The sequence below is a fragment of the Scyliorhinus torazame genome, chromosome 17 (genome assembly GCF_047496885.1).
Source record: "Scyliorhinus torazame isolate Kashiwa2021f chromosome 17, sScyTor2.1, whole genome shotgun sequence".
Lineage (NCBI taxonomy): Eukaryota > Metazoa > Chordata > Chondrichthyes > Carcharhiniformes > Scyliorhinidae > Scyliorhinus > Scyliorhinus torazame.
The window spans coordinates 95,852,755-95,865,425 of NC_092723.1; the positions used below are offsets into that span (position 1 = coordinate 95,852,755).

Sequence of the window (12,671 nt, forward strand, 5' to 3'; positions counted from 1 at the left end):
CATGTAAATTTCAGATAATATTCACACTGTTGATCAAAACGGGACTATTTAGAGAGGTAACTCAAAGATTAGTTTAAATATTGAAAAGTTTCAGAACTGCTTTGCATTTCCTTGGGGTTTTCTTGGCGCAAACATAATTTATACTAATTCATGAATTCACATTTTATTTGTGTTTCAAATAAGAAGACACACAAATGAGTCAGAGAGAGTAAAGTTGTGCCATGTGAATTCAAGTCAAGTGATCAAAAAGATGCTTTTCAAATTAAATGAGTCAAAATGCTTGTAATTAAAAAACTTTGGATTTAATTAAGAAAAGCACAGCAGAGGCTACAGTTTGCTCAATGTAATAAGCTAATAAAATGTATCAGTGAGTATCGCTGCAATAGTTACTAGGGAACATTGCCTATTTCCTATTTAAATTACAATTTTGTTTTATGTTTTAATAGCAATTTTGGATTTCCCCTTTTGGAAGCTAATTATTTGGTGAAACTCTGAATCCAGAAGGCTTAATTATGAACAATCTTCAAATTATTCATAAAATACAACATTTTGCAAGCAAACGTTTTTGGCCAGCAAGAAATAAAATAAGAAATATTTTATATACATAAATATACCTAGTAATAAAGAGAACTACTTTCATCATTGCGATTTTTCTCATTTACCATTAGCCTCTGTAACGCATTCTATAGAAATATTCCTTAAGTTCGACATCACTGAAGCCGTCGTTCCCCTGGTTTAGACGTCTAACCGTGCTCACAGAGATGGTGTCCTTCAATTTTTGTTTGGTGATCGTCAGTGGTCCTGGTTTGCTCCCTATAGGTTGCCCCGTCAGCAGTACATTGCAAGCATGTCTACTTCGTTCAAATAAGGCAGCTGCAATACAATGTATGACAATGTTGTATTTTTCCCTTAGGAGCATTAATAGTAATATCAAAATGACAAGTGGTAAAATAGCAGGTAGGTGATAATTGCGTACACTTTAAATTCATAAATTTCTCCCACCTTTACTTTCCAATTTAGACTGCTGACTTTCATTGGCTCTCAATCCATCAATCTATTTTTAAAACATATTTTTTATGATTCCCATTAACAGAATTCTTAAGCTCAACCGCCTGACAGGAACAGGGTAGACGTCCGTTTTACAATCTTTCTCAACGGGCAGCTATAGTTAGAACTACTCACCACATTACTGCAGACCAGGAGTTACCTTCCACTCATAGAGAAAGGTCATCCTTTCCCCACATAATACCTGTTTTAACAATCTTAAGGAACTGAGCACTCCTTGTATTTGAAGGAGGTAGTGGTGGAAAGGGTGAAGTTAGGGAGAAAAAAGGCAAAATTAGAAAGGTTCTTTTTGGGGTTGGTGGAGTTGTTGAGAGAGGAAGACAGGCATTGGGGGTGATTTTGCGCCTGTGTTCACTGCAAGGTGTAAAACAGCAGCGCAGGTGCAAACACCCGCGAGTCGGGAAGTGAGATTCTTGGCGGCGAGATCCCGTTTCCTGATTTTCGCCACCCTTCGCCGGTGATGTCACAAGGTTCCCACCCTTCATTTAAATACATTTTAATGAATTTACATAAAATTAAAGGGCCTACCCATTACATGATTCTCCCTCACTGAATATCCAAACCTTGCCGACCTGATGTCACATGATTACCTACATTTGATGACAGATAATTCACAGCTCTACTGAACAAACACTGATGAGGGAAGAACTGAACAATTATCATGGGTTGATCAACAGAATTTATGTTGGCCCTGAGGGGCAGGACTCTGATCAGTGGAGTTTTAAGTCCTCTCACTTGAGCAAGGATGTTCGTAGAATCACTAAGGGTTCTGTGATGAGAGGAAACATTTTCATGAACTGGTGTTGTATTTTCTGACTTGTATCGTTGCTATTAATTACTCCCAACTATTCTTTGTTCTATACAGATAAACCTGATTTAAGTTTTGTCTAAATGATATTGCAGACCCAGAGACTTGCTAGTAACATGGCTTCACCACTGGAAATACAGACTTTTCACAGAATATTTTTGAAAATAATCAGGAACAGGAATCAAATTTTCTTTTCATCACTGCAAAGTGCTGCAGATAACATCAGCATCCTTGCTGCTATTTTGGCTGAATCTGCTGAATATTTTTGTTAACTGCCGAAAACCTTTTGGTCTGTTATGCCTCAGTTATGCCACTTTTCTGGGAACTGTCAATTCAATAAATGTTTGAGGACATGCATTAATATTGAAATTACGTAAAGGTTTCTAGGATTGTGCCCAATTCATCTTCAAATTGTCATAAAAAACAAAGTATGGTATTTTAATTAAATTTATCAGCAACTGATGATCCATTATATGGTAGAATAACTTACTGGTATAGGCAAGCACATTCTCAGTACTGTTTCTTAGCTCCAGAATGATGTTTGGATGTGATGGATGAACCATATAGAGATAATGTCTGTTCGCAGTTAAATCTTCAGGTACCTGAGCAGTAAAAAAAACAATTAAAACCTACAGCACCAATAAATTATTGTTTTAAAAGAGGACTAATAATAGGTTTATGGAAAAAATGAGATTGGAATGCATGGCTCATTTGAAGAAAAATGTCAGCACAGAATGATGGGTCAAAGTGGAAGTGGCTTAGGATGCGGATGAGCCCCCTGCTGAGGCTGAAGCCTGGCATCAGATTCCCGTGAGTGGGCCAGTGAGGCCTCCTTTAAATACCCCACCTCTCCCAGGACTACAAATCTTCATTAAACGAGAGTGGACTTTCAAAGTGAAGATGGTAGCACAGTGGTTAGCACAGTTGTTTCACAGCTCCAGGGTCCCAGGTTTGATTCCCGGCTGGATGACTGTCTGTGCAGAGTCTGCACGTTCTCCCAGTGTCTGCATGGGTTTCCTCCGGGTGCTCCGGTTTCCTCCCACAGTCCAAAGATGTGCAGGTTAGGTGGATTGGCCATGATAAAATTGCCCTTAGTGGGCTTCAGTAGGGTGGTCTTTGTACGGGCCAGTGCAGACTCGATAGGCTGAATGGCCTCCTTCTGCATGTAAATTCTATGATTCTATGAGCTCTTGAAGCAATTAAGTGCTTAGCTCTCAGGTTTTCTTTTACTCCTTTACCCAATACATTGGGTGCTATTCTCTCCCCCCCCCCCCCCACGCCGGGTGGGAGAATCGCCAGGGCACTGCGCGAATTGCGCCATGTTGCCCCGACCCCCGCACGCGATTCTCCCACCCCCCCGGAAACCAGCGGCGCGCGATTCGCACCGGGCCGCTCGGAGAACCGGCGAGTCTCCGGCACGAATGGGCCAAGCGACCGCTACGATAAGACAGGTTCCCGACGGCGCCGTCCACCACTGGTCGCTGCCGGCGGGAACTCTGCGGGAACACTGTGGGGGAGGTAGGGGGGCTCCTTCACCAGGGTGGCCTCCGATGGGGTCTGGTCCATCAGCACTTGGCACGTCATAACATTTGAGGCTATGGGCCAAGAGCTGGCAAATGGGATTAGGATTGGCAGATCAGGTGCCTACACATGCGGCGGTGCAGACTTGATGGGCCGAAGGGCCTTTTCTGCACTGTATTTTTCTGTGATTAGTCACCACGTTAGCACGTGGTAGTTCTGCGAACTCGACAAGTGGTGCTTGAAAGAAAATATTGCCAGTGATAAACACGTGTAGTGTAAAAAATAGCTTTTGATTTTAATAAAGTCTAATTGACTTGTTATTTTATTTTCAGTTTCCCAAGACAGCTCTGAATGAGGAAAACCTTTCACTGAAGGTTCAGGTAAAAAGCTGCACTTTGATGCAGCAACCTGTATACACAATCAGCAAGTCCCAGATTATAGACATATGTTCTCCTAATATAAACCGTGACCTTTCACTAGCAGAATCCTACTTCAAAATTTGAATAAAAACATTCTGGGCAGCTAAATGCTATGTCAATTTGTACCCTTCACAACACCAGCTGAAAATCTGTTCCAATAACAACATTGGCACTGCATTGCTTTCCTTACTAAAAAGTAATAATGCTTTGTTTAGTATAAAATCAAAATTTCACATCAACATCGCTTTATTAGTATCAACTAATAGACTTACAGAACCATTGTCTTGTGTTGGAAGTTCACCCCAGAAGAGAAAAGTTGATTGGGATACAGTGTTGATAGAGGATGGGTTTGGACAGTTTTTTCTGCATATTAAATCTTTCTCCCACAGTACCGTGCCACTTCTACCGTCCAAAATCGTAACCTGGAGAGCAAAGCAGTCATCGATATTTATGCTTCTCAGCAAAAATATAAAAATAAGGGCAGCACGGTGATGCAATGGGTTAGCCCTGCTGCCTCACGGCGCCGAGATCCCAGGTTCGATCCCAGCTCTGGGTCACTGTTCGTGTGGAGTTTGCACATTCTTCCCGTTGTCATGAGAATGTCGCTTTAAGAAATGTTTCGGCGGCAGCGGTGCGCAGGGGCCCTCTGGGAGGTGAGTAGTGAATTTAAAAACTCTTACCTTTACAGGAGCAGCCCTTTGGATTTCGGCGGCAGCGGTGCGCAGGGGCCCTCTGGGAGGTGAGTAGTGAATTTAAAAACTCTTACCTTTACAGGAGCAGCCCTTTGGATTTTGGCGGCAGCGGTGCGCAGGGGCCTTCTGGGAGGTGAGTACATACTTTCAAAAGCCTTGCCTTTACAGGAGCAGCCCTTTGGATTACGGCGGCAGCGGTGTGCAGGGGCCCTCTGGAAGGTGAGTACTTACTTTAAAAAGCCTTACCTGGTCCCGTGTCTGTTCTTCTTTTCTGTTTTATTTGTTTTTATATAAGGCAGGAACCGGAAGTTCGAACCAAGGACCTCTGGGAAGTCCCCCCCCCCCCAACCAATAAATTCTGGTGGAGAAGAAACCCGAGACACTACACGTGTAGTGTCTCCCACCCGCCCTCCTCCTCTAACCTAATAATAAGACCCATTGGTGTAAGGTAAGTGCCATATTATATTATTATTATATTATTAGCATTGTGCAGGTCAAGGTTCGGAGGTGGAGGAGCATTCTCTGTCAGCGAGAGAACCTGAGAACATCTAAGACACTCAGAAGGTAAGTAAGTGATTTTTACTTATTTTCACTTTTATACCTTTTTTCAAATTGTGTGTGTCGGGGGGAAACTGAAGTGACATCACAGAAAAGCTGTGGCCAGAGTGGCTGGTTGGGATTCTACCCTAAATTTAAAAAAAATTTTGAGTATTTGGTAACTAATTAAACATAATAACTTAATTATAATTTAGAGGGATATCTAAGCCAAAGATCGGAGAGTATTATAGTTAGCTATCGCATTTCTATTAGAAATCTAGTGCTAGGAAACAGATAGTTGACAGTAACTTTGAAATTTAAAAAAAAATATTAAAAAAAAAAAAGACAAATTTTAATTTTAATTAATTGACGCAATGTCAGTTAGAGGGGTGCTGTGCTCTGACTGTGAGATGTGGCAGGCCCGGGAGGCTTCCAGCATCCCGGATGGCTTCATCTGCAGAAAGTGCACCCAACTGGAGCTCCTCACAGACCGCATGGTTCGATTGGAGCAGCAATTGGATGCACTTAGGAGCATGCAGGTGGCGGAAAGCGTCATAGATCGCAGTTATGTAAATATGGTCACACCCAAGGTGCAGGCAGAGAAATGGGTGACCACCAGAAAGGGCAGGCAGTCAGTGCAGGAATCCCCTGTGGTTGTCCCCCTCTCGAACAGATATACCCCTTTGGATACTGTCGGGGGGGATAGCCTATCAGGGGAAAACAGCAGCAGCCAGAGCAGTGGCACCACGGCTGGCTCTGATGTTCAGAAGGGAGGGTCAAAGCGCAGAAGAGTAATAGCAATAGGGGACTCTATAGTCAGGGGCACAGATAGGCGCTTCTGTGGACGTGAAAGAGACTCCAGGATGGTATGTTGCCTCCCTGGTGCCAGGGTCCAGGATGTCTCCGAACGGGTAGAGGGAATCCTGAAGGGGGAGGGCAAACAGGCAGAGGTAGTTGTACATATTGGTACTAACGACATAGGCAGGAAGGGGCATGAGGTCCTGCAGCAGGAGTTCAGGGAGCTAGGCAGAAAGTTAAAAGACAGGACCTAGAGGGTTGTAATCTCGGGATTACTCCCTGTGCCACGTGCCAGTGAGGCTAGAAATAGGAAGATAGAGCAGATAAACACGTGGCTAAACAGCTGGTGTAGGAGGGAGGGTTTCCATTATCTGGACCACTGGGAGCTCTTCCGGGGCAGGTGTGACCTGTATAAGAAGGACGGGTTGCATCTAAACCGGAGAGGCATAAATATCCTGGCCGCGAGGTTTGCTAGTGTCACACGGGAGGGTTTAAACTAGTATGGCAGGGGGGTGGGCACGGGAGCAATAGGTCAGAAGGTGAGAGCATTGAGGGAGAACTAGGGAATAGGGACAGTGTGGCTCTGAGGCAGAGCAGACGGGGAGAAGTTGCTGAACACAGCGGGTCTGGTGGCCTGAAGTGCATATGTTTTAATGCAAGGAGCATTACGGGTAAGGCAGATGAACTTAGAGCTTGGATTAGTACTTGGAACTATGATGTTGTTGCCATTACAGAGACCTGGTTGAGGGAAGGGCAGGATTGGCAGCTAAACGTTCCAGGATTTAGATGTTTCAGGCGGGATAGAGGGGGATGTAAAAGGGGAGGCGGAGTTGCGCTACTTGTTCGGGAGAATATCACAGCTGTACTGCGAGAGGACACCTCAGAGGGCAGTGAGGCTATATGGGTAGAGATCAGGAATAAGAAGGGTGCAGTCACAATGTTGGAGGTATACTACAGGCCTCCCAACAGCCAGCGGGAGATAGAGGAGCAGATAGGTAGACAGATTTTGGAAAAGAGTAAAAACAACAGGGTTGTGGTGATGGGAGACTTCAACTTCCCCAATATTGACTGGGACTCACTTAGTGCCAGGGGCTTAGACGGGGCAGAGTTTGTAAGGAGCATCCAGGAGGGCTTCTTAAAACAATATGTAGACAGTCCAACTAGGGAAGGGGCGGTACTGGACCTGGTATTGGGGAATGAGCCCGGCCAGGTGGTAGATGTTTCATTTCGGTAACAGTGACCACAATTCAGTAAGTTTTAAAGTACTGGTGGACAAGGATAAGAGTGGTCCGAGGATGAATGTGCTAAATTGGGGGAAGGCTAATTATAACAATATTAGGCGGGAACTGAAGAACATAGATTGGGGGCGGATGTTTGAGGGCAAATCAACATCTGACACGTGGGAGGCTTTCAAGTGGCAGTTGAAAGGAATACAGGACCGGCATGTTCCTGTGAGGAAGAAAGATAAATACGGCAATTTTCGAGAACCTTGGATGACGAGTGATATTGTAGGCCTCGTCAAAAAGAAAAAGGAGGCATTTGTCAGGGCTAAAAGGCTGGGAACAGACGAAGCCTGCGTGGAATATAAGGAAAGTAGGAAGGAACTTAAGCAAGGAGTCAGGGGTCACGAAAAGTCGTTGGCAAATAGGGTTAAGGAAAATCCCAAGGCTTTTTACACGTACATAAAAAGCAAGAGGGTAGCCAGGGAAAGGGTTGGCCCACTGAAGGATAGGCAAGGGAATCTATGTGTGGAGCCAGAGGAAATGGGCGAGGTACTAAATGAATACTTTGCATCAGTATTCACCAAAGAGAAGGAATTGGTAGATGTTGAGTCTGGAGAAGGGGGTGTAGATAGCCTGGGTCACATTGTGATCCAAAAAGAGGAGGTGTTGGGTGTCTTAAAAAATATTAAGGTAGATAAGTCCCCAGGGCCTGATGGGATCTACCCCAGAATACTGAAGGAGGCTGGAGAGGAAATTGCTGAGGCCTTGACAGAAATCTTTGGATCCTCGCTGTCTTCAGGGGATGTCCCGGAGGACTGGAGAATGGCCAATGTTGTTCCTCTATTTAAGAAGGGTAGCAAGGATAATCCCGGGAACTACAGGCCGGTGAGCCTTACTTCAGTGGTAGGGAAATTACTGGAGAGAATTCTTCGAGACAGGATCTACTCCCATTTGGAAGCAAATGGACGTATTAGTGAGAGGCAGCACGGTTTTGTGAAGGGAAGATCGTGTCTCACTAACTTGATAGAGTTTTTCGAGGAGGTCACTAAGATGATTGATGCAGGTAGGGCAGTAGATGTTGTCTATATGGACTTCAGTAAGGCCTTTGACAAGGTCCCTCATGGTAGACTAGTACAAAAGGTGAAGTCACACGGGATCAGGGGTGAGCTGGCAAGGTGGATACAGAACTGGCTAGGCCATAGAAGGCAGAGAGTAGCAATGGAGGGATGCTTTTCTAATTGGAGGGCTGTGACCAGTGGTGTTCCACAGGGATCAGTGCTGGGACCTTTGCTCTTTGTAGTATATATAAATGATTTGGAGGAAAATGTAACTGGTCTGATTAGTAAGTTTGCAGACGACACAAAGGTTGGTGGAATTGCAGATAGCGATGAGGACTGTCGGAGGATACAGCAGGATTTAGATTGTCTGGAGACTTGGGCGGGGAGATGGCAGATGGAGTTTAATCCGGACAAATGTGAGGTAATGCATTTTGGAAGGTCTAATGCAGGTAGGGAATATACAGTGAATGGTAGAACCCTCAAGAGTATTGAAAGTCAAAGAGATCTAGGAGTACAGGTCCACAGGTCATTGAAAGGGGCAACACAGGTGGAAAAGGTAGTCAAGAAGGCATAGGGCATGCTTGCCTTCATTGGCCGGGGCATTGAGTATAAGAATTGACAAGTCATGTTGCAGCTGTATAGAACCTTAGTTAGGCCACACTTGGAGTATAGTGTTCAATTCTGGTCGCCACACTACCAGAAGGATGTGGAGGCTTTAGAGTGGGTGCAGAAGAGATTTACCAGAATGTTGCCTGGTATGGAGGGCATTAGCTATGAGGAGCGATTGAATAAACTCGGTTTGTTCTCACTGGAACGAAGGAGGTTGAGGGGAGACCTGATAGAGGTATACAAAATTATGAGGGGCATAGACAGAGTGGATAGTCAGAGGCTTTTCTCCAGGGTAGAGGGGTCAATTACTAGGGGGCATAGGTTTAAGGTGAGAGGGGCCAGGTTTAGAGTAGATGTACGAGGCAAGTTTTTTACGCAGAGGATAGTGGGTGCCTGGAACTCGCTACCGGAGGAGGTATTGGAAGCAGGGACGATAGGGACATTTAAGGGGCATCTTGACAAATACATGAATAGGATGGGAATAGAAGGATACGGACCCAGGAAGTGTAGAAGATTGTAGTTTAGTCGGGCAGCATGGTCGGCACGGGCTTGGAGGGCCGAAGGGCCTGTTCCTGTGCTGTACATTTCTTTGTTCTTTGTTGGTTCTTGTTTGGCTGCTCATATTACTGCAGTGATGTCAGAGTGTGGGTGGAGCTGGGCCGTCCTGTCAGTTTTTTACTTTCGTTTTTGAGCAGGCTGCAGGGTGTGTTTTAGTTTAGTTTTCAGAGCTGGAGAGCTGCAGTAACAGCCAGAATGTGTACGAGTTTCTCTCTGTAATCTAAAGACTGTAAATAGATCCTGGTGATTTAAAACTAAGAACAGCAATGACTTTAACCTAATGTGCTTCTGTTGAAAGGGTTTCTTCTGTCTTCTGGATGTTGTTTGGGACGTTATTAACCATTACTTAATGTTATATTCTTTGGGGGTTGTATTTGAATTAATGGTTGCTAAGATGCTCACTGTATGTTTTAAAAAGGTTAACTTGAGGTCATAGAATAAACATTGTTTTGCTTAAAAACATACTTTTCCATTTGTGCTGTACCACACCTGTAGAGTGGGCTGTGTGCTCCCCATACCACAATCTATTAAAAGTTGTGGGTCAGGTGAACTCTATGATACACTTTGAGGTTCTCTAAATCCTGGCCCATAACAAATTTGGGGCTCAAGGGGGATAAAAGTCTATCTATTGGATTGGCTTAGTGAACTTAAAGACAGTGAAGGGTGAGTATTATGTGGTTGCTTTTCCGGTGTGGTATTTCAGTCAGTAGGGAGTGTGTTGTGGACAATGGCTCTTTCAGAGGCTCTGAAGTTTTTGGGGATGGAGACGGTCACATGCAGTACCTTACGGACAGAGACTAAAAGCAGACTGTTAGATTTGGCAAAAACATTGCAGTTAACATTACCTGACAAAATGCGAAAAGGTGAGGTAATTATGGCGGTGGCTAAGCATTTAAAGTTGCCTGAGATGCAGTCTGACTCATTAGAATTGGCAAAGATCCAGTTGCAGATTAAGCAACTTGAACACGAAAAAGAATTAAAGCAGCTTGAATATGCAATGAGAGAAAAAGAAAGAGAGAGGGAGATACAGATCAGGGAAAAAGAAAAGGAGAGAGAAGAAAGAAACAAAGAAAGAATAGCCCTAGCAGAACAAAAAGAAAGAATTAGAGAGGAAAGGGAAAAAGAGAGAGAGTTTGAACTTCAGAAAATGGCTATGAAACATAACAGTCAGTTAAAATTGGCAGACGTAAAGGGAAACATACAGTTGGATGATAGTGATGAGGATAGTGAGAAAGAGTGTCATAGTCGAATGCTTGGTGGGATCTATTTAAATATGTCCAAGCATTGCCAAGGTTTGACGAGAAGGAAGTGGAAGCCTTTTTCATTTCATTTGAGAAGGTAGCTAAACAAATGAAAAGGCCACAGGACATGTGGGTATTACTGATTCAAACAAAGGTGATAGGTAGAGCTAGTGAAGTGTTTGCATCACTGCCGGAGGAGGTATTTGGGACGTATGAGGAGGTGAAAAAATCCATCTTAGGTGCAGATGAAATAGTGCCTGAAGTTTACAGACAAAGGTTTAGAAATTTAAGGAAAGAACTTGGTCAAACATACATGGAGTTTGAAAGGCTCAAACAGAGTAATTTTGATAGGTGGATAAGGGCTTTGAAAATAGACCAAACGTATGAAGCTCTCGGAGAAATTATACTTTAGGAGTTTAAAAATGCAATTCCTGATTCTCATGTGGAACAGCAGAGGGTTAAAACTGCGAGATTAGCAGCAGAAATGGCAGATGATTATGAATAGTTCATAAATCAAAGCTTGGTTTCCGACATCAGTTTCACCCTGTGCGGGATAGAAACTGGGGACATGAGAAATACTCAAGTGGTAAAGGTAAAGGTGATCTGATGGAAGATAATAAGGAGAGTGTACCTCAGATTAAAAAAGAAATCCAAGAGGGTGGAAAATAAATGAAAAGTTTCAAATGTTTTCACTGTAATAAACTAGGCCATGTAAAGTCACAGTGTTGATGGTTGAAGAAAAGCACTGGGAAGGCTAATGTGGTAAAACAGGATAAGACAGTGGGGTTTGTTAAAGTGGTAAAGGAAAAGCCCAAGTGACTTTCCTTGAGGAGTTTCCGATACCCTCGAGACAAAGGGAAATAATGCAATTTCTTGGCATGAGTGGATTTGATCGAACAATTGTGCAAAGGTTTTGTCGCGTGATTGCTCCACTGATGGACTTGCTTAATAAACGTCAAAAATTTCAATGGACAGCGGACTTTCGACAGGCATTTGACTGCCTGAAAACTGTGATAACCAATGCTCCTGTGTTGGAGAATTACAAGGGGGTGATCAGATTGAACTAAGTATCTGACAGGTAGGGCAGGTTGTTTCCACTGGCGGGTGAAAGCAGAACTAGGGGGCATAGCCTCAAAATAAGGGGAAGTAGATTTAGGACTGAGTTTAGGAGGAACTTCTTCACCCAAAGGATTGCGAATCTCTGGAATTCCTTGCCCAGTGAAGCATTAGAGGCTCATTCATTAAATGTTTTTAAGATAAAGATAGATAGTTTTTTGAAGAATAAAGGGATTAAGGGTTATGGTGTTCGGGCCGGAAAGTGGAGCAGAGTCCACAAAAGATCAGCCATGATCTCATTGAATGGCGGAGCAGGCTCGAGGGGCCAGATGGCCTACTCCTGCTCCTAGTTCTTATGTTTAAAGAGAAATGCCGAGGTGTAGAGAAATGGATGGATCGTGCGGAGACCTTCTTGTTCAATGAGACTGTTAATCGAGAAGGATTTCAGTTAGAGGAAGGAGAACAAAAATGGACTATATTATTGTGTGTGTTGTTTTTTTGCAACGATGAAGTATATTTACTGTGTGCATTTCTTAAAGGATAGTGAAAAGGTGAAAAATGAAACCATCTTGAAGTTGATGATTTATTTATTTTTCTTGGGGGGAGATATCATGAGAATGTCGCTTTAAGAAATGTTTGGCTGCTCATATTACTGCAGTGATGTCAGAGTGTGGGTGGAGCTGGGCTGTACTATCAGGTTTTAACTTTCGTTTTTGAGCAGTCTGCAGGATGTGTTTTAGTTTCGTTTTCAAAGCTGGATAGCTGCAGTCACAGCCAGAAGGTGTACGAGTTTCTCTCTGTAATCTAAAGACTGTAAGTCGATCCTGGTGATTTAAAACTAAGTACAGTAATGACTTTAACCTAATGTGTTTCTGTTGGAAGGTGTTTCTTCTGTATGTTGTTTGGGAAGTTATTAAGCATTATTTAGTGTTATATTCTTTGGGGGTTGTATTTGAATTAATGGTTGCTAAGATGTTCACTATGTTTTAAAAAGGTTAACTTGAATTCATAGAATAAACATTGTTTTGCTTAAAAAAATACTTTTCCATTTCTGCTGTACTACACCTGTAGAGTGGGCCGTGTGCT

General features: G+C 43.4%; 1 protein-coding gene across 1 annotated transcript in view; it reads right to left on the minus strand.

Moving 5' to 3' along the window:
* Nucleotides 1-280: 280 nt before the first annotated feature.
* fam234a (family with sequence similarity 234 member A) overlaps nt 281-12,671 on the minus strand; it is a 60,749-nt gene continuing 48,358 nt past the window's right edge. Inside the window, 3 exon segments of the mRNA XM_072480765.1 lie at nt 281-873; nt 2,364-2,475; nt 4,086-4,235. Of these exon segments, the coding sequence (XP_072336866.1) occupies nt 665-873; nt 2,364-2,475; nt 4,086-4,235 (471 nt within the window). The 3' untranslated portion in view covers nt 281-664.